This window comes from Euprymna scolopes, chromosome 35, assembly GCF_053919585.1.
Source record: "Euprymna scolopes isolate OS-2025 chromosome 35, ASM5391958v1, whole genome shotgun sequence".
In the NCBI taxonomy this organism is placed as follows: Eukaryota; Metazoa; Mollusca; class Cephalopoda; order Sepiida; family Sepiolidae; genus Euprymna; species Euprymna scolopes.
Genome location: NC_136516.1, coordinates 20,874,630 through 20,899,162, shown reverse-complemented (window position 1 = coordinate 20,899,162; position 24,533 = coordinate 20,874,630). Strand labels below are relative to the sequence as shown.

At 33.8% G+C, this 24,533-nt stretch overlaps 2 protein-coding genes across 5 annotated transcripts in view; one reads left to right on the top strand and one right to left on the bottom strand.

The window, feature by feature from the left end:
• LOC145259733 (phosphopantothenate--cysteine ligase-like) overlaps nucleotides 1–3,147 on the bottom strand; it is a 30,685-nt gene extending 27,538 nt beyond the window's left edge. For both annotated transcript variants that reach the window (XM_080117432.1, XM_080117433.1), the window contains exon 1: nucleotides 3,014–3,147. In XM_080117432.1, coding sequence (XP_079973558.1) covers nucleotides 3,014–3,142 — 129 coding nt within the window. In that variant the 5' untranslated portion in view covers nucleotides 3,143–3,147. The remainder of the gene's footprint in view (nucleotides 1–3,013) is intronic.
• Nucleotides 3,141–24,533, top strand: part of LOC145259730 (3-hydroxyisobutyryl-CoA hydrolase, mitochondrial-like) — a 42,999-nt gene continuing 21,606 nt past the window's right edge. The window contains exons 1-8 of one of the 3 annotated variants that reach the window (XM_080117428.1): nucleotides 3,141–3,256; nucleotides 7,120–7,146; nucleotides 13,582–13,609; nucleotides 15,283–15,459; nucleotides 15,970–16,054; nucleotides 17,155–17,235; nucleotides 20,264–20,316; nucleotides 20,830–20,908. In XM_080117428.1, the coding sequence (XP_079973554.1) occupies nucleotides 3,141–3,256; nucleotides 7,120–7,146; nucleotides 13,582–13,609; nucleotides 15,283–15,459; nucleotides 15,970–16,054; nucleotides 17,155–17,235; nucleotides 20,264–20,316; nucleotides 20,830–20,908 (646 nt within the window). Of the gene's footprint in view, nucleotides 3,260–7,119; nucleotides 7,274–13,581; nucleotides 13,610–15,282; nucleotides 15,460–15,969; nucleotides 16,055–17,154; nucleotides 17,236–20,263; nucleotides 20,317–20,829; nucleotides 20,909–24,533 lie in introns of all 3 variants that reach the window. The other 2 variants (XM_080117427.1, XM_080117429.1) reach the window with 2 other exon arrangements.

Below are 24,533 nucleotides of genomic sequence, written 5' to 3'. Positions count from 1 at the left end.
CAAGTACCATTTAATTTATACCTAAAAATAGAATTTTGAAATAATCGTTTTTTTCTTTTTAATTTCATTGATATGGGGTGAGGGAAAAAAGTTAAAAAAAAAAAAAAAAAAAAAAAAAAAAAAAAAAAAAAAAAACAGTGTTAGCAGGCCCTTTCAAATCCTTTCTTGATGATAAACCGCCCACTATTTTCCGGTTTTATGGGGGGGGACAAGCAGGTCGATCTCTAAATTATTAATAATTTCATCAAATGTAATTTGGTAAACACGCATATTAACTAATTCAAGCATGGCCAATGTAAATAGGCAGTTCCACTAAAGTCACACAACCTGCTTGACAATCAAAGATTGAATTGATAACATGGCCGCCAAAAGGTGACGTCACTTGGGAAATGCAAAATGGAACATCCAGGTACATCAAATGAAATACGTTTGTCACATTTTGCATTTACCAAGTGACGTAATCTTTTGGCGGCCATGTTATCAATTCAACCTACACTTGTCAAGATTGTCTTTCATTTTTTTTTTCTTCAAAGTTTATTTAATTATTAATTTTAAAATGCACTCGTTTTAAAATAATCCTAGTAATAGTCGTCTATTTCCTGGTAGGGGCGCCTCAGGCTATTAGCAATAAACTAACTCCTAGTAGTGATAAGTTAAATCAAGTCGCTCGTCATGTAAACAGAAGAATCTATACAAACGGAATTTATTCATTTCAGGAACAATTTTATTTTGTCACCATTCACCCACGCAAATCTGTATCGCATAAGAAACGCGGCTGTAATGCGTCATTTTGACACACAAATCCACGGCACATCATCTTTGCGTATGAAGACAGTGAACAGGTTGGGACGTTCTCGAAACAGGATATAAAAGGCTTAGCCCATCAAAATTATAACAGTCTAGACAGTGTGTAGTGACGGGAAGGACAGGTTGGGAGGTCGCCAATTTGCAAGAGGAATATCCAGTGTAAGAGACCGTGTGAGAAATTCCAGTTACAATGCCATTTTCAGGTTTTAAGCCGCCTACGCACATTTCTTGTAGGCAGCCTATGATTGGTTAATTTGTATGGGCCAAGATAATTACTTGGCGCCTTTTTTGTAAACATCCATTTGTTTTTCAGTCTACGAAAACCTCCGACAAGCGTAAGATTCACCAAAAGTCGGCTCCGAGAAGAATGCCTTATCGAGAATGGAGTGCAACAATTTCTTGTTTATTATCACCTAAATGTTTGAACTTTTCTCAATTCAATTAGAATCCCAAGGGACTCGATTTATGCCTAATTAAAGGCACCAGAGCTCTTGCCGAGAATACCATGAATCATCATGGACCTTTCCGAAGGAAAACCACGCTACCACTCCACCAAAAGGAGTTAACTACTGGCTCCCAATTTGAGAGGCAAAACTGACCCACCATTTTGCAAGGACTGTACCTGGACCAATAACCTTTCTTTGATGTTATAACTGAATAAAATTTGAGTTTAAAGGTATGGTTTTGTAATTGTGTAATTATTTTTGCCTCAGCGAGGAAGTATCGAGTTTGTGAGATTAATTTCTCACAAGCGCTGTGTGGGGGTCACCACTTACAGGTTAAGGGTGGGAGTCAGTGTTCACCAATTCATAATCGGGATCTATCAATTTTTAAGACCGAGGTTGCTTCAAGTTTTCTAAACCGTCCCGAATTTCGTCGGCTAAAAATCCGACAATTCATGACCTGAAAATTTCATCTCTCTGTTGCGGATATTGACGGTGTAAGACTAAGAAAGCAATCCCTGTCATCATGGACGTGTGTCAGAAGCAGAGATTCATCATTGAGTTTTTTGGCGAAAGTGCATTGAGAATGGTGGTGACTATGTAGAAAAATAAATTCTGGATCACAAAAGCTCGCTCATTTAAAATGATACCAACTCTTATCTTCATAGTTCTTTAAGTTTTTTTTAGTTAAAAATATAGGAGGCTTTACTTTTGAAACGACCTTCGCAAATAAACAAATATTTTTGGTTATTTCCTATTTCGGTCACATGAGTTAAAACTAAAAAAATAAAATACTGTTAGAAACTTGCTCAATATACGTTACCGTAACATAGGCTGACATATTCGGTGGGGTTTTAACAGTATTTTGTGTAATTTTTTAACTCATTTTTCCAAACTTACCGTGTTCACCAGAGTGTCCCGCCATTTGCAAGTTTCCAATACATAGGTAAACACTGTATATTTTTCGAGCTGAATAAACATGTTACATTAAATAAAAACACTAGAAAATTATCCAGTTAGGTAAAAAAAAGTAACTTTGATAACATTTATTTGTTATATATTTGTTTTTGTTTTTTTTGTTTTTTTTGACAACTTTTTCGAATCTATGTGTACAGTAATACAAACCCTGAACATTTAATACCTCAGTCACAGGACTTTTGCTATTTCATAATATAAAGAACATTCAATACCTCAGTCGCAGGAAGAGAGTTAATTAAGAAAAAGAACGACCAAATTGTAGTCAGCTGGAAAACAAGCAAACGGAAGAGAAGTCCACAGACGTGCAAATTTTGACTAATTTTTCGTATCTCTAGATTGTAAAACAAACTCAAAAACCGGAAAAAAAAAAAACATCAACCGGAAAAATATAGTTGCCATCTTTAAAAAAAAAACTACTTTATCAAATCTTTGTTAAACTGCATAAGCACTGAAAACTCAAGGATGGTTTTCCGAACAAAAAACGTTATTATTTCAGCACGGTCCGTATTCTGCATAAGTACCAAAATAAAAATAGCTTGTTTGAACAATGCTGAAACCTATATCAGTCTAAATAATTTACGTGACTGAAATAGGAATTAGCCTCTCCCTAAAGAAAACAAAAAATGCAACCCATTTCACTGTTAAGCTATTTGAAGGAGAAATCAATTGCGCCTCTGTTCAAGAAGGCGTAATCTGTTTCACTAACGGAGGTTTCGTCTGTTTGCATACATTGTGGAAGAAATGCAAACTTCAAATAGTAAAAAAAAAAAAAATGTTATCCTTACAGTGATGAGGACAACTTTGCTGCCGGCTTCTTTGTGCTGGTTGACAAATGCACATATTTTGTCATTTTTCTCGTTAAATTTATCCGGTATTGGCAACTGTTGAAAAAAATTGCTACAATCGACTTCCATGCTTTCTGTTTCTAGTCTTTTCGTGCCTCTGCCAACAGAAGAGTTCCAAAAAGAAAAGCACGTGTCAATTCAGGTGCGCGACCTTCAGGTTCGATTCAAAACACGCAGTCGCAGCAGGTCAGTATGAATCATTTCGCATTGTTTTTTTTAATGTGTTGCATAATCAATTTACCTACACAAAATAATTTATTAATGTTGAGTTAAACTTATCCAAAGGCAAGATTCAAAATGGTTGCGAAATTGAACTTTAAAACTCCCATAAATTGATTTTTACTTTTATAACGACTGTTGTTGCAATGTTACTTGCGTCGCGCGTACGTTTTCGTTTTTATTGTTTTTATTATATCATTCCCAGGTGCTGTGCTTGTATAGAAATTAACATACTTAAACAAAATAATAAAATAAAAAATAAATTGCAGAAAAAACGGTGATTTTTTTCTTTTTTTGTTTTCAATATGTGGTTTAAGCAAAAAAAAAAAAAACTACAGTACTTACTTAATTATGTCGAAAATATTAATATATCCAAAAATTACGAAAATCCATCGAGTAGAACAACTGCTATCGTATATTTATTTATTTATTTATTTTCGGACTTCATAGTTGTTGTTTCATTACTTCATTACGTTTCGGCCAACTATTCCTCTGGCCTTCTCCAAGTTGTTAACCGCGACGGGATAGGAATGGTGTTGGGTTGGTGTTGTTTCTGTGACAAATTCTACAATTATAAGCGAAGCCAAGCCCTCATTGACTGATTTGGCCACACACTGTCTTTGTTTAGACCAATCAAATTGGTCGATGTTTTTAACCGCCAGCGATGAGCTTGACGGGCTTTTTTTGTTGTTGTCTTTTCTTTTTCAGGCAGTTCCAGACATGCAGTCGCAGAAGAAGGAACCTGGAACTCAACTCTCTATGGACATGAGGCATTTGGGCGCCTTTACCCTTTATTTCCTTGGGACTTTATTTTTAAGACTAAATGATTAGGCGAAGTTATTATTATATATGTCTCCCAGAGATTTTTTGATTGTCAGAATTATGGACCTGTCATTAATGACAGTTCCTTCAAATGAACATTAATTATGAACTTCTGTAATGTCGACTCAAGTCGAGAACTGAATCTTTTCATCAGAAGTCATCATACCAACCCCTTCAACGGCTGTAATTAATCCGATCTTCGAACAGTACTGTACCCAGATACCAGTTCCTGATGGTGATAAAAGAACTTTTACCTTTCGAGGTTGTTAAGCAAATCAGGCATTTTTTTTTTTTTTTTTTTTTTTTTTTTGCAACGAAGAATGAATAAAATTTGTATAAAATTTCAGAGGTATGCATTGTTGTAATTGTTTTGTTAATTTTTTGCCATTGTCTTGGTGCAAAAACTTATGAGATAAAATATCTTACATTTCGCCACGTTTTTGGCAAACTAATGCTCTAACTGGCAAAGGTAGGATTGAAACCGTTATCTTCAGACAATGCTCACCTGGAACCGTAGAAAATCAACGTCTCTATCCACTACTACACCATGGATGAGATTACTAAATGAATAAATATACAAATTATTCATCTCAAAAAATTCCAATGAAAAATAATAATAATAATAATAATAATAATAATAATAATACATAAAACGGCTATTGTGTTTTTATAGTAAAAAAAAAAATTAAAAAATAATACATAAAACTGTTATTGTGTTTTTAGTAAAAAAAAAAAAAAAAAAGAAGATCTATTGCTATAGGTTACAAATGTCGGAAGCCATCAAAATGGCAAAATAGGAAATAAGTATGTCCTCTGTATTCACAACCTTCAAGGTTTTCACATCTAGGGAAATGCAATTTCCCCACCATTTTCTATAAACATTACTTTTAACTATAAATAAATTTCAATTTGAATTTTTGTAATTTTTGGATATATTACTATTTTCGACATCAGTACTATTGTTTTTGCTTAAAACCAAATATTTAAAAAAAAAAATTGAACTGTCGACTCTATCTTATCAAGTTCTAAAACTCTTTATGGTGTATGTACCCGTCACAGAACGAAGATGTCATATTCTAAAAAGTATGTAAATTGATAAAATATATAATATATATTATTTTTAAAATGTAATTATCCGCTGACACGTGTTTCGTCGTCTACGACTCATCAGAGTGGCTGTATCTAGCAAGATTCGAAATCGGGACCCAACAGTAATGAGCCTAAACCCTTACCCCTGGACCATTTCGCCGACTGTCTGGATATATCGCGATTTACTTAGATGTTGTTTTGTTTTGGTTTTAGCGATATGTTTTGAATGAATTCAATATATATATATGATTTTAGCGATATGTTTTGAATGAATTCAATATATATATATATATATATAGAGAGAGAGAGAGAGAGAGAGAGAGAGAAAATCATTTTTTGCGATTTTCATAGTAAATTGTATCCATTACAAGGCTGATTTTGAATCTCGATTGTTCGAATTTAGTTATCCTTCCTTGATTTATAAAATATGGCTGATCAAAACGTAACGTCTTGCTTTGTTGTAAAACTTGATTTTCTTAATAAAAACAAACCTACTTGATCAAATTATGTGATTTTTAGAATATGATATCTTCATTTCAGGACAGGTACGTACATCATAAAGTGTGTTTGATTCTAAATAAGCACCCACGTTTCACAGTAATTAACAAAACGAAAAAGTGATAAAAATACAACTCGCAAATAAATGTTACCAAAGGCAAGATTAGTTACTCAGATTTGTATTATAATCCACAGACGTACGAAAAAGTGATGAAAAATTAAGAAAATATAACAAGCAAATGTTACTTTTATTTTTTTATAATTTTGTTAATTTTTATTGTATACTTTTCAATAATGTCATTTCCTCCAATTTCATTTCATTATCGACGTTGACGACACCCGACGTTGCCCAGGATTGAATGATGATCAATAAATGTTTCACACTACTATATTTTTATTGTCACTGAAATCGATGAAATCGCCCATTTTTCAATCAAATCGATTGATTACCTGTTTCGGTGGGGACTAATCATAGAAAACTCACATGTCTTTTGCAGTGACTTAGCCCGCAATACATTATAGTCTACATTGCACTGTAGAGAACCTACAGCTGATCTTATAAAATTATTTTATACATAATGACTTGTATTAAAGTTTAAAATGCAAAAGTCAAGTACCATGCTTTAATTGTGCTCTAAACAGAAACATTAATTTTGAACATACACTGGTCATATCAAAGAACCTACTGTTGATTTTATATGCCTGGCCTTACTGCTTGTGTGGTGATAATGGCTTGAATTTAATTTTAAAATGAAAAAAGTTAAGTATCATGGTTCAATTGTGCTTTAAACAGAAACATTCATTTCAAACATGTCCCATTATGTCAAAGGATTTACTGTTGATTGCATATGTCAAGCCTTTCAGCTTTTGTGGTAATAAAACTTCTTAAATGCACTTGCGATATTAGGCTGTGTAAGGTGTTTACTTTGAAAATCGCCTATTCCGTTTTTTTCCTTGGATTTTTTCAGTTATTGAGTATCTGTATTTATCAATAACATTGTGCGGTCTTGGATATGACCTTAAACTATATCCAGTGGTGAGGTCCCAGCTTGTGGGCATTGGGGAGTGTGGAGCCACCCTTTAATTTCCATTGCTCCCAGGTCCACTCTGACCCGGAGTGGTAGTACCTGTTAGGGTCCCAACTATGGGTTAAATAGAAACCGACTTGAAAACAACAACTATATTCTATTAAAAAAATTTTTCTTCAAAATATTTGAATTCGGCATTAAATAACCTGAAAAGGGTTGATATGCCGTAAAACAAAAACAACCAACCAATAAAAAACATTGTGCATGATTAAGCAAAGAGTTTAAACAAAGATTCGAGGTTTTATTTTAGAATTAAATTTAGATTTTATTTTTGTCTTTTCTTATTTTTAGTGTTAAATAAATTCATTTGTAATATTTTTGTTTTTTCAGATCCAGACTCTCAGCCATGTACAAGAGGTGAGTTCTTCAATTTTGCTGTTTAGCCAATCACAATCAAGCATTGCAGCACACGTTTTTAAACTTCAAATACAAGTCAATTCCATGTCCAAGCAACAAGGATCAAACTGGAACCTTTTCAATTTCGGTATATATTATAGATATTCAATAGAAGAATTGAAGGGAATCTATTTTATATTTCTATATATTTCCTTCAACTTTGAGCGCATGGTCCAACGGGGTAAAAAATGACTAGTTACCTTTTAATGCATCTAAAACCAAACTTGACGCTTCTACACTATTGGGACGAAATTTCGGAAATCATAATACTGAATTTCACATGAAAACAATAGTACCTACATATTCGTCGTATTTTTACGATGATTATATCCAAAAATTACGAAAATCGATGAGGTAGAAAATTATTTATTAAAGAAAATAAAAAATAGAATTTGATGAAAACAATCATAAGACACAGGAGAGTTCAAAAGGGAGGTCATTTTTTGCATTTTGATTTAAACAAGATGGCGGCAATTTTTCGCCTGTTGACACGATTAAAGTTGCTTTGTTTAATAATTCAGTAATATTCAGGTAATTCCGACTGCATAATTTGGAAGCTACCATTGTAACTTATTAGAATTGACAAAAAATCAGTTGAAACCATTCTTTTTTATGTGAAAACTCCATTTATTGGCTACAAAATCTCGTCCCAATTCTGCAGAAGCGCCCCAAACTTCTATCTTTTCACCACCAATGCTCAAATCCCCACTTGGCTTTAATCAAAATGAACGGCTCTTGTCTTGAGGAATTACCCTACTTGGACAAACTTCTGGAACTGACCTGAAATGAAAAACCTAAAGCAGATCTGTTGCCAAAATGGTGGCATCATTCTATCGCTCCAGAAAGTATCTCACTCCTTATGCAATCCTTTACCAGTACAAAAGCTAAATTTGTCCTAAAATGGAGTACTATTGCCACATCTGGGGTGGAAGTCCTAAGAGTACCCTTTCCTGCCTTGAGAGCAAACAGTATCCTAAATCTAGTGGGCAAAGACCTTTTCACCTTCCTACTTCCGGAAGAAACGTTGCGAGTCTAATCTCTAAGCTATCATTATCTTTATGGTAGGTGCTCGACTGAGCTCCACCCTATGGCCCCCTCCCCTCTTGTAAAACGTTTCCAACAAATACTCGTCTAGTTATAACAGCCATCAACAATTTCCCTCTAAACGACAAGTCCATCAGCAGAGTTTCTTTTCTTGTGGGACACAATACTGTGGAGCTGCTTCTCAACTGACTATGACATGGTCATTTTGAAATCTAATGTAAATAAGTTCCCATTGAGCCGTGCTCTTATATAATTTAATCCCTACCCAAGTTCCATCATTACTGATCATGTTGTCTTACCATCTACCTAACACTTTAAATATTTGTCTTAGAATGGTTTCTGGGCCTGGATAAGCAGTGCAAGTAAAAAAAAAAATGAGTTTTATAAAATAAAATGCACATGAAGTGCTCTTGAAAACCAAATTACAACACAATTTTACGAAAATAAACAAATATTTTACTTAAGATTTTTGTTCCTTAGAAGTGCTGGTTGAGTTTAAATAAAATACGTATTATATACGTTTGAAGCCAAAACAGGTCCTGGATATGACCTTAAACTATATCCGATGGTGAGGCCCCAGCTTGAGGGCTTTGGGGAGTGTGGAGCCACCCTTTAATTGCCATTGCTCTCAGGTCCACTCTGACCCGGAGTGGTAGTACCTGTTAGGGTCCTAACTATGGGTTAAATAGAAACTGACTTGAAAAAAAAAAAAAAAATATATTCTATTAAAAAATTTTTCTTCAAAATAACTGGATTCGGCATTAAATACCCTGAAAAGGGTTGATATGCCGTAAAACAAAAACAACCAACCTGAAGCCAAAACAACGCATTATTACAAAATAAACAGACAATGATTTTGTTTGAAATTTATATTGAAATCCATAAATATATTTCGAAGCAAACCTTCATCTTCAGTAAGTTTTTTTTTTTGTTTTTGCCATGTTGTTGTTGGAGCAGAGAATCAGAAAGTAGAAGTCCGTTTGTTGTTTTTATAGTAGTTTTTTAAATCTCGAAACGGTGCGTTTAGTCACATGGGATTCACGTTAAGATTTTTGTTGCTTAGAAACGCTGATTGAGATTAAATAAAATAAAATACGTATTATATACATATTTTATTTGTTTGAAATTTATAATTTAAATATATTTCAGAGTCGAACTCCATCCTCAGTATTTTGTCTGTTTGTTTTTTTTTCTTTTTCTTCTTTCTTGTCATGTTCCGTCTGCCTGCTTCCCACCTGACTACAACTTGGATGTCTTCAAGTTCAACGTTAACAAATTCCTAATGAACCGCCCTCTTAGGTAAACACTTCATTAAATCTCCACACTAACGTACTGTACTTGCAATAACCCTTATCCCTGAGTGGCTTCCGGGCCTTGATAAGTGGTGACCACCATGTAAAAAAAAAAAAAGAATGTTGTAAAGTTGGAGAAAGAAAAGTTAGTAGTAAAGATCCGCATGTTGTCTCTCAGCGGTTGTATTTTGAAATGTCGCGAATGGTGTGTTGGCTACGCGAGATTAACATCAGGGTTGTAAGTTCCGTTATAGAAGTGGTAATTTATTATATAAGTGGTACTTGTGCAAAGTGTGAACCAGACGTAACTAACCGTCCACTCGGCTTTGCTCGAAACATGACGGCATGCGCTCAGGTTTAAATGTAATCTGGCGTAAGACGCCGATCAGCCAATCAATAGGCAGTAAAGGAGCAGACGATCTTTGGGGAAAATATTGAAAGAAAATTGTTTTTTAAATCAATAAATTATATATACAACACTATTGACTATAATTATAAATGCTCGACTGAACTCCAATCTATGGTCTCCCTTCTGTACAACTTTTGTAACAAATACTTGTCTAGCTCCAACAACTACCAACAATTTCCCTCACTATCTGTGTCTAAAACTAAATGAAAATTCCATGAACAGAGCTTTTTTTTCTCCTAGAACTGTCCATCTGTGGAACACAATACGGTGGGACTGCTTCTCAGCTGAGTATAGCATGGTTGTTTTCAAGTCTAATGGAAACAAGTTCTTGTTGAGCTATCCTCTCAAATAATTAAACCCTACCCAATTTCCACCTTTACTGATCATCACGATGTTCTCTCACCGTTTACTTAACACTCATGAACTCTTATCCTAGAGTTGCTTTCGGGCCTTAATACACGGTGACACTCCAATAAAAGAACACCAAAATCTCTATTTTATATCGCTACGTATTTTTACTAATCTCATTTCCTGTACATTTGGTTTGCTAATGAATTCTTTCCTTTAACGACAAAAAACATTCATTGCTACTAAGACTAAGACTAAGCTTCTTTCCTTTAACAACTACAAAAAGTCTTCTCAAATACTGATTCCCATAACAAATAACACCCTACTGAGACCTTGTCCTTCAAACATTTCGGCCTAACATTCACAGGCAACATGAATCGGAACAAATACATTGAGGACGTTGCCAAGGCTGCTGCAAAGAAGTTGGGCTCCTACCATCCTAAAAAATTACTTGCACCAGAGAGTATCCTATATTTTTATAAAGCTATTCTTCGCCCATGCATTGAGTATTGGTGCTAGGTCTGCATGTGCGTATATCACTTGTGTCTCTCTCTTAAATAGCGTCCGAAAAAGAGACTCCAATCTAATAGGTCCCACACTATCGGCCAAGCTCTAACCTCTGCTGCATCACTGCAATGTTTCATCTCTGCGCCTGTTTTACAAGTGCTTTAATGGAATGTGCTCTGATGAACTTGTAGCACTTGTGCTCCTTCCACGTACATACTCCTGACTAAACTGACAAGCAGCAAGATCCCACCCCTTTACTGTAGAGGTCAATAAATGCTTCTTTTCTTTTTTAGAGGTCAATAATAGCTTCTTTTCTCAGACTGCTAGACTTTGGAACTCCCTTCCCGTTTCACGCTTCCTTGACTGTACTAACTAGCAGAAGTTTAAATGTAACATGAGCAGACATCTCGTCGCTCAACTCCCCACAGTGCCCTGTTAGACACGATCCTAAACCTGGAAGACACGGTCTTTATTGATAGTGACAAGGCAAATCAGTTTCATTTCAATAATGTCCTTTCTTTCTATTTTATTTCAATAAATCGCTTCACAATAGAAATACTGCAGAACAATAAAAGTGAAGGAACTGATTTGCATGGTCATGTGCCGGAAGTTAGGAAGTACGTTAGCTGACTATAACCAAAGTTTGAGACTTCACCTGGATATTCAGGTATGGGAAATATATTTTAGATAGAAGGAGTTAGTCACTTCTTTTGGAAGAATTATTTTGTAAGGTTAAATTTAACAATTTTTGAAAACCGAGTAATGTTGAATAATTTTTTATTGAATGAAAATTAATTTTTTTTAATGTATTTTTTTTTAAATCAATTTTTATTCATTTGTTATTTCTGGGGCTTTCAGTGACATTCACCCTAATCATAGAAGACTTATATGAATGGTAGGTGAAGTACCATACGTAGCACTACCGGAAGCGGTGACAAGGCTAATCATTTCCTTCACTTTTATCATTCTTCAGCATTTGTATTGGGAAGCAATTCATTGAAATAAAATATAAGAAAAGGACATTATTGAAAACGTATACAATAAAAATTAACAAAATTATAAAAAGATAAAAATAACCCAATTACTTTTTATTTGCACTTTCAATACAAGAAGGAAAAGAACATGTATAGTATCACAGTCGTTTATAGGTGTTAGTAATTAATGTGTAGACGTAAGTAGGTATTTTTTTTTACAACCTTACCCAGCGTAGTATTAGCACCCCAAACCTCCTCATGTTAAGAACGGCTTTTGGAATAAACACCCCCAACCTCAAACGCCATTATTAACATGGGAGGTTAGGGGGAGGATTTATTCAGAAAGCAAAAGCCGTTCTTAACATGAGGAGGTTGGAGATGTTTATACTACACTGGGGCAGGTCGTAAAAAGTACCCATAAATATCCTGTGACCCTTGGTTGTTGGTTGGTTGGTTGGTGGGTTTTGTTTTATGGCATATCAACCCTTTTCATGTTATTTAATACCGAATCCAGTGATTTTGAAGAAAAAGTTTTTAATAGAATATATATTTTTTTCAAGTCAGTTTCTATTTAACCCATAATTGGGACCCTAACAGGTACTATCACTCCGGGTCAGAGTGGACCTATGAGCAATGGCAATTAAGGGGTGGCTCCACACTCCCCAAAGCTGGAGGCCGCACCATCAGATAAAGTTTAAGGTCATATCTAGGACACTGTGACCCTCGTCTACAACGTATCATGTTTCCAACCGCACACCATATTCAGTTGAACAAATAAATTTTAAATAACACTTATACTAGTAGACGTACCAACCAATATCAAATCTGATATATAGCAAACTTACCCTTTTATTCTGGAATACAGTTTTACAGATCTACGTACATTTAAAAGGTGCTTATGCAGATAAAGATTCAAGTGAAAGTCGCATTCCAAATAAAAACTATTTGATATACTTACGTATCGAGCAAAATAAATATCCTCACCAAAAATTAGGAAAAAGCATCGAGTAGAATTTTAATTAGAATAAAAAATTTTATCAAAAATTGCAGTTTTATCGTATCGTATTTGAAGACTTATGTAAAACCAGGGGAGATAATTCGCTTTGTCATTTCTCTTCATGCAAAATATAATGAAATCGATTTTTACTTTTAATTAAAATTCCATTCGGTAATTTTTACTAATTTTTGGTGAGGATATTTATTTTTTCCTGATACGCGAGGGTTTGATGAAAATGTTTCTGTGAAACGAACAGAATTTGAATTTGGCACACCCAGGTTTTCAGTCCATGTCATTAACCACTAAGCCACCGTCACCTCCCAATATTCTTCTGTTGTGCGGACACACACACCCTTATAATCACTAAGATGGACTTATCCATTAGCCATATAAGCAGCAAGTATAGACCGCTCAATGAGAGCTATCCGGATGTCGTACAGAGACGACTCCCCACGGACTTACTAATCTTCCTGTATAACTAACCCTGTTCTGGATGTAAATGTTCATCGTATTCTCACCAGTCGTCGTGTTTTAATACTTTCACCTTTCCCGACTCCACTACATCTTCAAATCAATAAATTGTACTGTTTTAATCGACAGGACAACCTAATTTGATCTTGGAACAATTTATTTTGAAACGGGTAAATTAGAATTGTTTATCTTAGCAAAGTCAGATCAATCACCATTTGTACTGATTGACTGATCACATTTTTTTTTTATGTGTGAAAGTTGACAACGTACGTCCAAACATGAATACCTTAGCGTATTATTATACAGATACTGAATATAAATGCTTTGCTTTTCTTTCTTTTTTTTTTTTTTCAGGTGTACACAGTCGATTCTGCGTTTTGTGGTAAGACTCCTTTTTTTATATTTATACTAACTCTACTTACCCGGCGTTGCCTAGGATTTATTAAATGTAATTTTAGTTTCAATTAAAAATTAAGAAAACAAAATGCGATGGGTGGGGTGAGGGGTGGGGGTTCTTGTAAGAGAGATAACTCCTGTTTTAACCTTCAGGTTAAAAATAGGATTTTATTTCCTTTAATTTTTTGGCTTTTGAAGTCATCTTTTAAAAAAACTGTTTCCATTGTAAGGGTTTTCTATGCCGGAATAAGTATTTTCAGAAATCTAAAGCAAATTACGTTTTTCAGGTGTAAAGAACATGCTGAAATGATGCAAAGAAAGAAATTGCTAGTTAGAATCAAATATCGATTTCTCAGATACATTACTATCTAGGTCCTTGAAAATCTGATCAACTTGATCTTACATATTAGGTTGTATCTAAATATTTGATTGGATAAAACATCCAACTATATATATATATATATATATATATATATATATATATATATATATATGTGTGTGTATGTATGTATATCCCCCAAACCTCTGGTCTTCATGAAGAGGAGACTAACACTTGCTACTTCAAATGATCTGAAATAACAGCAAAGGGAGACTTGATTCCAAATATTTCTTATGTTATATCTTCCCTTTTGCAAATAGGCTACGATTATGAATATCTCCAGTATCCAAAAAACTTCATACACTGTGAAATTGATTTTATGTATGAAAACCAAAGAGGGGAGATATAACATATGAGAAATGTTTGGAATCAAGTCTTCTCTTGTTGTTATTTCAGATCATTTGAAACCATAGCAGCAAGTTTTAGTCTACCCTCCATTAAGGTCATAGGTTTTGGGGAAATATCAGATATTTTGTAATTCATATGCAAAACTAGGAAAATAAATGACTATGATTGAAACATTTTATGACTGTAAAAAAGTGCCAAAAATGGGCTCTGGATGATGGATGATCTCCTTAATGTACGACTTTAATGGAAAATGTCACATGGTCCACTACACAATTCAGGTCATTAACTTTCCAACGAGCCTTCATCTGTTAAATTCTGATTAATAGTCACTGAGATTTGAACCTTATAAAATTGCCAAAAAAAGTGGTATATGTGAATATATCTATACTTGTAGCCACGTTGAATATTGAAATGCTCATATCTTTGGTTCTATGGGACGAAATTACATGAAAATTTGCAGGCTTTTTGAAGATTATAATACTATTCTATGCTTAAAATATTATGACAATTGCCAAAAAAAGAACCTATATTTTCAAAGCAATAAAATATGCCCAAATTTGCCTACATTTGTATATATAGTGTCCTGGCAGGCTTGCTTCAGTTTTGCTGCTTTGGTTGTCTCCCCTGTGGCCTTGCCAGGCCGTGTGTGTGTTAACTATTTTTAAGTAATGGTTTTTATCTGTTTGGTTTTACATATAATTTGTTTAAGGATAGTCTATCATCTGGCAGGGTTAAAATGTTAGCCCAGCCAACTATGGGAACGACAGAATAAAAACAGAATAATCAACATAATATTTACAGTGATGATGAGACATGATGCCATTAAAAATACATATCAATTAAAAATAATATTAATGGGTCTGCTATTATTTATTATTTTAATTCTTTGTGTTTATCTTAGGGTACTGATCTTAATTTTATTTTTGGTTCAGAAGCGAAATCAGTCTCTGACTTTGAATGGTTTCTGGCGCCAAATGTCAACTGCGGATGGAGAAGCGGACGTCATCTTCCAGAGTTTGGGAGGTAAAGGAATCATCACTTTAAATCGTCCCAAAGTTCTTAATGCCCTCAATTTGTCGATGATTCGAAAGATCTACCCTCAAATGTTGGTGAGTTTTCTGACTTGTTTCCTAAGATGGCGGTCTTATCACAGCCTATGTCGATTATTGATAATCACTAAAAAATCGAAAATTAAACAAGATACTTGGTAGAATATTGCATTTTTGCACAACTGGTGACATTTATTGGATGTGTTTCTACTAATATTTTGTTTAATTTTCGATTTTTAAGCGATTATCCAGGATTGACATAGCTGTAAGGAGACCACCATTGTTTTTTTTTATTCTTATTCAATATTGATGCTACTTTTGTTTTGAAGTAAATAAATGCTTTTAAATAAGTTAAAATACAAAAACACTTATCTCAATAGGTAAAAGAGTGACTTATCTTGCCTTTGGTAACGTTTATTTGTTGTATATTTATTTTTATCACTCTGTGTTCTTTATTTTGGTTTTTAATTTTGTTGGATCTTGCTAAAAATGCCTTAAATATTTCCTCCTGCCAGAAACTGTTTCTTTATGTCGGTTTATTTCCATTTTCCATTTGCACTTTTCGTTTAGGAATGGGAAAAAGATAGTTCTATGAAAATGGTGATTGTAAAAGCTGCCGGCGGAAAGGCCTTTTGTGCTGGAGGAGACATCAGAGGTAATTCTTTCTCTCTCTCTCTCTCTTCTCCTCCTCCCACTCCCACATCTCCATCTTTCAGCCTTGGTCACCAGAATTGTTTTTTCTTTTTATCTTTGATGGAAACCATTCACTCCCAAACTCTATACCTATTTTGTTTTATCCCACTTCAATCCCACTTCCATTTCAAGATTGACTTGTTTATTTTATCTCTATTTTTTTTTTTTTAGAAAGAGTTGGGAAGATCTTGATAACTTTTTTTTTTATTTCGTCTCTGTTGTGGTGTAAATGTCGAAAGGAATAGTGAGAAGACTCGGAAACAGTGAAATGAATAATATATTAATCAGAAACAATGTTAGTTGAGTGGGGACTCCATTCAACTGAAGGACAAGTAATGTTATGACTCTCTTCCTCTGAGTCTTCAGTCCAGACTGACTGGAAAGCAGAACCTGTTTACCGGAGATGACGTTAGGAATAGTCCACCATCGTCAGAATCTGTAGGAGTGCCACGCCAACAGTCTTTTATTTTCTACATAAATACATAGCCAATGTAATACATTGTGAATTTTGTAACACCCCAGATGCTCAGAGTGTTACATGGCCGTTACACTTGGACCGTGTTGTTGCATTTTAACCACTTGGACCCACGCGTTGTCTTTGTCACAAAGGAACAAACAAAAACAGGAAAGAAATAAAAATGGGACTCAACATTTTTTTTAAAGTGCAAATGAAACGCATTTATTCGTGGTTCTTTATCAGTAACGCATTTCATTATCTTGCTTTTTAAAAGTCTCTCTCCCCACCACCTCACACTGGTCTTAGCCAGCGCTTTCTTGCTTTTGTGTTTACACGTCCATCTTCCCCGGTTGCACTTTGCTTCTCCTCTTGACCACATGGTGTATTTTTATTTTTTCCTTTTCTCTCCTTCTTCTTCCCATGATGTCAGCACATGCACACTTGCTAATTTGCATATGTGTTTTAATGCTGCCGCTGCTGCTGATTTTCACATTTGATGCGCTATTACAATAAGAATGCACCACTTCATTATAAGAGAATTAATTGGAATTCCTAACCCATGTGAATTTTGGCAATAAACATTTACTTGTTTTTATTATTTTCAGCTGTCGTAGAAGCTGGTAAAATCAAGGATCCGTTATCGGAAAACTTTTTTAAAGAGGAATATTATCTCAATCATAAAATAGGTGAGTAATTTCTATCTTCAGTTTGAAATTGTAAAAAAAAAATGTCAGCAGTGCAGCATTTACGCAAATATCTAGATTACTTTAAAAAAGATGTAACTTTACGGATGACAGTCATTAGTTTTTAAGGATGTGTTCACACCAGTTTTGGAGTGTTACTTTAGGATGTTTTTAAGAGCTGTAACCAAGTAATGCTGCATATTGTTTTTTATAAAAAATTATTTTTAAATTATTGTTTTTCATAGACTTTTTGTGTCATCCACCTTTTATTAAAGAATATTTTGTTATTTTCTTTTTTTTCTTTTTAACCCTGCAGAAATTTTGTGAGATGAAATATTCAGAAATGCTTTCAAAATTTGTAACTATTCAATTTTTTGCCCAAACCCTAACCTGTAGGTAATATCGAATCTGATCTTGATACAATTGTTAATGAGATCAGACATGCAATTTTTCTCTTCTAGAGTCTACCAACCCGGACTTAACAACACAAAGCCTCTTTCTTAGAACTGCACACCTGTGGAACTCTGTTCCGTCTGCCTGCTTCCCACCGGACTACAACTTGGATGTCTTCAAGTTCAATGTTAACAAATTCCTAATGAACCGCCCCCTTAAGTAAACACTTCATCAAATCTCCACACTAACATAATGTACTTGCAATAACCCTTATCCCCCCTGAGTGGCTTCCGGGCCTTGATAAGTGGTGATCACTGTGTAAAAAAATAAATAAATAAATAAAAATGTTACATGATAAGGGCTGTCTCCTTTTCATGTAAGTATAAAAATAGAGAGATTAGTTAAAATGAAAATAAAATGAGAGAAAGCAGAAATCGAACCCTGGACATAAGTTTTAAAGAACAATAGGTTTAAATGGAATGTCCAGTAAATTGTTAATTCGAATGAAATAAATAATAAATAAACTATTCAATTGTTAAAAGAATGTGGATAATAAAATATTGGTTAAATAAATTAGATATGTAGGTTGAATTCCTTTGTGAAAATAAAGAAAAAATAGGTTATTGAAAAATCAGAATGTTCGGGAAACGTGCAAGTCCACACATGTTGATGGCACGTGAATTTTAGTCACGTTGGCCGGACATGCATGGATTTCTCAATATAGGAAGTGAGAGTTAGTTAGTTAGAGAGTTAGTCAGTGAGAAACTCAAAGAGGGTCTGGGAATTCGAACGTCTAGGAAGCGAGACGGTCACTTTGAAACTAAAATGTGAAGCTTTGAATTCTTGATGAGAAAACCACGGCCGGTTGTGAAGAAATAAACGCATCATGTGTTTTGATAAAACGTCATCTTGTGTTTGTGATTCTTACAAAAAGGTAAAGTGAATTGTTATTATATGTCTGTGTTATACAATGTCTTAACATACACATCTCATATCCACAATGTGAATCTACATCTCATGTCTACACAATGTCTGAACAGTGAACACTATCTCATCATTCTTAGAGCTTTCTTCTTCTACACGTCTAAGGAATGAACAAGTCCTGCTTTTTTTTAGAACCGGGCAACACCAGACGCTCCTTCCCCCCCCCCCCAGTTTAACTATAAAATAGACATTTTGTTCCAATTACTGTAAAAAAAAATCTTAAAACCATCTATAGCAACACATTAAAGGCCGTAAATGACAAAGTTCTCTCTGGTTCTCTCTCCTCTGATCTTGAGCACGTGGTACAGTGGAGGAAGAGGTGGCTGGTTACTTTTAATGCATCCAAAACCAAGCTTCTATCTTTACGTCATCAATGCTCTGATCCCTATTTGGCATCAATTGAAATGGATAGCTCTCGTCTTGGGAAGGCTTCATGTTTTGACAAGCTTCTGGGTTTGACCTTTATTCCTTATCTGAAATGGAACACATACATCAGGTCTGTTACCAAGGACGCTGGGAAAATGGTGGGATCCTTCTACCGCTCCAGAAAATATCTCACTACTGATGCAATTCTCTATCTGTATAAAAGCCAAGTACGTCCAAGGATGGAGTACTGCTGCCTCATCTGGAAAGAAGCTGCTAAAAGCAGCATATCCTGCCTTGACAGAGTACAAAATAGACTTCGTGGCTTAGTGAGGGATGCCCTTTTCTCTTCCCTGCAGCCTCTCTCCCACAGAAAAGACGTTGCAAGCTTGTCTTTGTTTTATCGTTATTTCCATGGCAAGCGCTCGTCTGAGCTCCAATCTTTGGTCCCCCCCCCCTCGGCAATCTTTCATGAAAAACACCCGTCTAGCTGAAACCACTGTCATTAATTTTCCCCAGTCTTTATCTGTGCCTCTGTGCCTAAATCCAAACGTAGATTCCATGAGCAGAGCTTCTTTCTTAAAAGTGCATGACTGTGGAACTCTCTTCCGTTTGCCTGTTTCCCACCTGACTACAACTTGGATGTCTTCAAGTCCAACATAAACAAATTTCTGACCAACCGCCCCCTTAAGTAAGACACTCTATGAAATATCCAATACTACTGATTACTATGATACTATCTCATTGATTACTGTACACGCAATAACCCTTATCCCCAAGTGGCTTCCGGGCCTTGATAAGTGGTGACCTCTATGTAATAAAAAAATAAAAAAATGTGCATATATTTTCTCAAACGTAAAAAACTCACTCGTGAGGGGGTGATCTATACATTTTAGTTTTACTGGAAGTTTAAATGAATAAATATTTACTATTTTACTATTTTATTATTACTACAAGCAGTGGAAGATTTTTCTTAAACCAAAATCGAATAAAAAAAGATAATTTAAGGAATCTTTTTTTTTTTTTTTTTTGGCATCAGAAAGTAGGCACAAATTTTTCTAATACTGATTCCAATATCGGAAAAATTTTGATTTTTCCGATCCCCAATTAATAGTCCCAACATTAAAATCTACAATCCAATCACTAACCTATTTTTGTAAAATCTGTTTTCATAACAAAGGTATACATTTTATTTTTATTTCTTTCCATACTTATTCAACAGTTCGTCTTGTGTTTTGATGTTTAAATACAAAAACATTTTCCTTAAAAAATGTTCTTTTTTGCATTTCAGGAAATTACAAAATTCCATACGTGGCTTTCATTGACGGCATAACCATGGGTGGTGTAAGTAATGTGATTTTTAAAATAACGATTTTCTTTTTTTCTTTTTTAATTAAATGTATTTAATTTTTAATTTTATTACATTCAAAGGGAGATAACTTCAGTTAAAAAATTAAACTTTGCCTAGCGAAATCCAAAAATCGAATTATTGAATTTAAAGTGAAACTAATGGTCTCTACTGAATTATGTCGCAGTAATGAAAATATCCAAAAATTACGAAAAACAATAAGGTAGAAACTTAATTATTAATGAAAACGATTCTCATAGACAATTAGCGAAAATTAACTTCTGCTAAATTTGTCAAAGATTTTCAGTTTTCAGAAAATAGTTTGTTGTTTTTTTGTAACACTCAATTTTTGTTAAGTTTTATTTTGTTTGTTGTGGTGTGTACGTTTTTAACTCGAAATTAGTTATACAGTATTATCAACTGAAATACATTTGAATTTGAAATAAAATCGAATTTAATGATCATCAGGAAATTCATTTTTTTTTTTTTTTTTCCTTTTCTTTTTTTAGGGCGTTGGACTGTCTATACACGGTATGTTCCGTGTGGCTACTGAGAAAACCTTGTTTGCTATGCCAGAGACGGGAATCGGTAACTTTCTTTGCATTCATTCCATAGTCTATTGATTGCTAAGAGACGTCTATTATAGTCAGCTAACATACTTACTAACTTCCGGTGTGACTGCTACCGGAAGTGGTGACAAGGCAAATCAGTTCCTTCACTTTTATTTTTTCTATTGTGAAGCGATTTATTGAAATAAAATATAAAGAAAAGGACATTATTGAAACATATAGAATCAAAATTAACAAAATTATTTAAAAAAAATTAAAAATAACGCAATTAGTCTTTATATGCACTTTTAATAACAAAATGTTTAAAAAATTATTTTATTTGAAATTTTATAAGAAATATGTTTGCGAAATTATAAAAATACGTTGTTTTTTTTAAATTTAAAAAGTAGGTTTTTTATTTGAGTCTATATATGTTTATGAAAGTATAAAAAAAATAAAATTATTGAAATCAAAATAATAAAATTTCAAACATCATAAAACAAACGTATCCAATTTATAATATTCCCAAAATAGTTTAAAAAGATTTTTTAAAAGTGTTTTCAATAATTCTTCAAAAAAAAAAATAATAATAATTTCAATAATTCTTAAAAAAAAAAATAATAATAATAATTTCAATAATTCTTCAAAAAAAAAAAAATAATAATAATTTCAATAATTCTTCAAAAAAAAATAATAATAATAATAATTTCAATAATTATTAAAATAAGACCGAAAAAAAAAACTTTTCAATGATTATAAAATAAAAAAAGAAAAATCAAAAAAATGTCATTAAAAAAAAAAGTACATGCACAGGTGAGATAGAGATGTGAGAGAAAAAAAGCAAAGGAACTGATTTGCCTTGTCACCGCTTCCGGTAGCAGCCATGCTGGAAGTTAGGAAGTACATTAGCTGACTATAACCAAGACCCCATTTATTATCTTCCTTGTATTATGTTTCTGAATTTTTGAGATGAGAATTTAATTATTCGGATTATTCGCTGCAAGTCCACTAATAATCAGTTTTACAAGTATAATAGTTTCTTCCCTAGACTTTGGAATCCCTTCCGGATCTCTGCTTCCTTGACCATACTGACATGCAGAAGTTCAAGTGCAATGTAAACAGAGATCTTGCTGCTGAACTCCCTACATAGTATCCCTGCAACTTATGTCCCAAACAGTGCATCATAGTGGCACTGTGTCTTGTTTGGTGTGAAAATGCAATAAAAAATTTTTTTTTTTAAAGTGACAGTCTTCTGGAGGTTGAAGGTTCAATCCTCAGTGTAGCTGGTCATGGATGATGGAACAAAAGTAAGCTACTCTCATGGGTTCAACGGTTCCATTCGGAATTCCATACTGATTCTTGAGTTGGACAAGATGGATCTGAAGAAAATTAAAGGTTACACCATCCAAAATGTCGAGAGAATAACATGGAAGACAAGGACAGTAGTTAGTCTAGCTACATTTTGTAGGCATTGGAGTTTTCTTCTCTGTGTTTAGTTCTCTACCAAGGCTTGACAATTTAATTGGTTTATTCTAGCAGGGAGACCCGATGTTGCCCAGTATTGAATGATAATCAACAAATGTTTCACATTCCCATATTTTTATTGCCATTGAAATCGGTGAAATCACCCATTTTGGTATCAAATCGATCCATTGCTTTAGTTGAGGACCCATCACGGTGCACCAGGAGGAAGCTTCACATGCCTCCCCGCAGTGACTTAGTCTACAATACATTGTAATTGAAATTGCAATGGTTTGTATTAAAGTTTAAAATGCAGAAGTTACGTATCCTGCTTTAATTGTGCTCTAAACAGAAACATTAATTTCGAACGCATCACTGTCATATCAAAGAACCTACTGTTGATATTATATGTCTGGCATTACTGCTTGTGCAGTGATAATGGCTTGAATTTAAGTTTAAAATGCAAACGTCAAGTATCATAGTGCAATTGTGCTTTCAACAGAAACCTTTATTTCAAACGCATCCCTGTTATATCAAAGAACCTATTGTTGATTTTATATGTTGAGCCTTTTGGCTTGTGTAGTAACGAAACTTCTCAAATGCACTTATGATGTTAGGCTGTTTAAAGTGTTAACTTTGGTCAAAATCGCCTGTTCCTTCCTGCATCAGATGATCTATTGTTTGATTTATCAGAGTGGTCATAAGAATTTACATATATCCAAAGAAAATTATCTAATAGTGATAAAACAAAGACTGTTGGGCATTCATGCCTTAAATTTGGTGGACAAGTCAGACATAGACTGAAGTTTATTTGTACTTCAGAAAGGATTGTGAATTTTATTAGCAATTCCATGAGTGCTACCAGATCAGGCTGCCTGAAGATATCGGCTTCCTACCTTAAATACACCAAACATTGATGCTAAAACAAAGACTGTTGGGCATTCATGCCTTAAACTTGGTGGACAAGTCAGGCATAGACTGAAGTTTATTTGTACTTTCAGAAAGGATTGTGAATTTTATTAGCAATTCCATGAGTGCTACCAGATCAGGCTGCCTGAAGATATCGGCTTCCTACCTTAAATACACCAAACATTGATGCTAGTGTTTTTCTTTTCCTCCCCCTTTGCAAAACTCAATCATGTTCTGCAAAGTCAAAAACAAAAACAATTTTCCTTTATAAAACAACCAAACCAAACATTGTAAATAAATATTTGAAGATATAAAAAAAACCTTAAATCATAAAAACTTTTACCAAAATGGCAGGATTCAACACTAAATATATTGATACGCATTTATTTATGAAAAATGATATTAGTTATCGGAATCGGGAATTTAGTTTTCTTTTTTTTTTATTCATGTTCACCCCTTACAAAGCATATCGCCACTTGGACGTAAGAGACTACTATTTGGGGCCATGTCTAGGAAAGATTAACAAGATATTTGTTTATGTTACTTTTAAACTTCTGCATATCAGTACAGCCAGAGAAGTAGGCAGCAGGAAGGAAATTCCAAAGTCTAGCTGTTCGAGGGAAAAAATTATTAGAATAGAAAGCTTTCTGGCATTTAGGGACAACAACAGTGAAGGGGTGAGATCTTATTGCTAAGCGGGTTTGTCGGGGATATGTACGTCGAGGTGAAAAAAGAAAAGTTCATCAGAACACATTCCATTAAAATATGTATAGTTCAAAAATATAGTTCGGAATCAGTAATTGTGTCAAAATTGATAAAAATATTGAAATTGTCACATCACGAATATATATATATATATATATATATATTAGTGTAGGGAAGATTAATCAGAATCAGAAAAATTTGTGGGTCCTTTAATTGTCTTTTTTGTTTGATTGTGTTTAAAACAAAATCTTTCACTGTTGGTAGCAATGATAAAATAATCAATATTTATTCATTTTAAACTAACAATAAAACTAACATCAAATGTATTTTCACGTTTGAGAAAATATCTGTACACTAACCATGTATTTTACGGTAATCGGAAAAAATAATAAATTAATAAATTTATAGTTAATAAAAAATAGTTTATAAAAAATTGGAATCGGTACTTGTATCAGAATCGGGAATTTAGTACGGAATCGGTAATTGTATCGGAATCGGGGGGAAAATATTGGAATCGTCCCATCACTAATATATATGCAGAGTGATTGCAAAGTAACTCTTTTAAAATACATACAATTTATTTTTGAAAA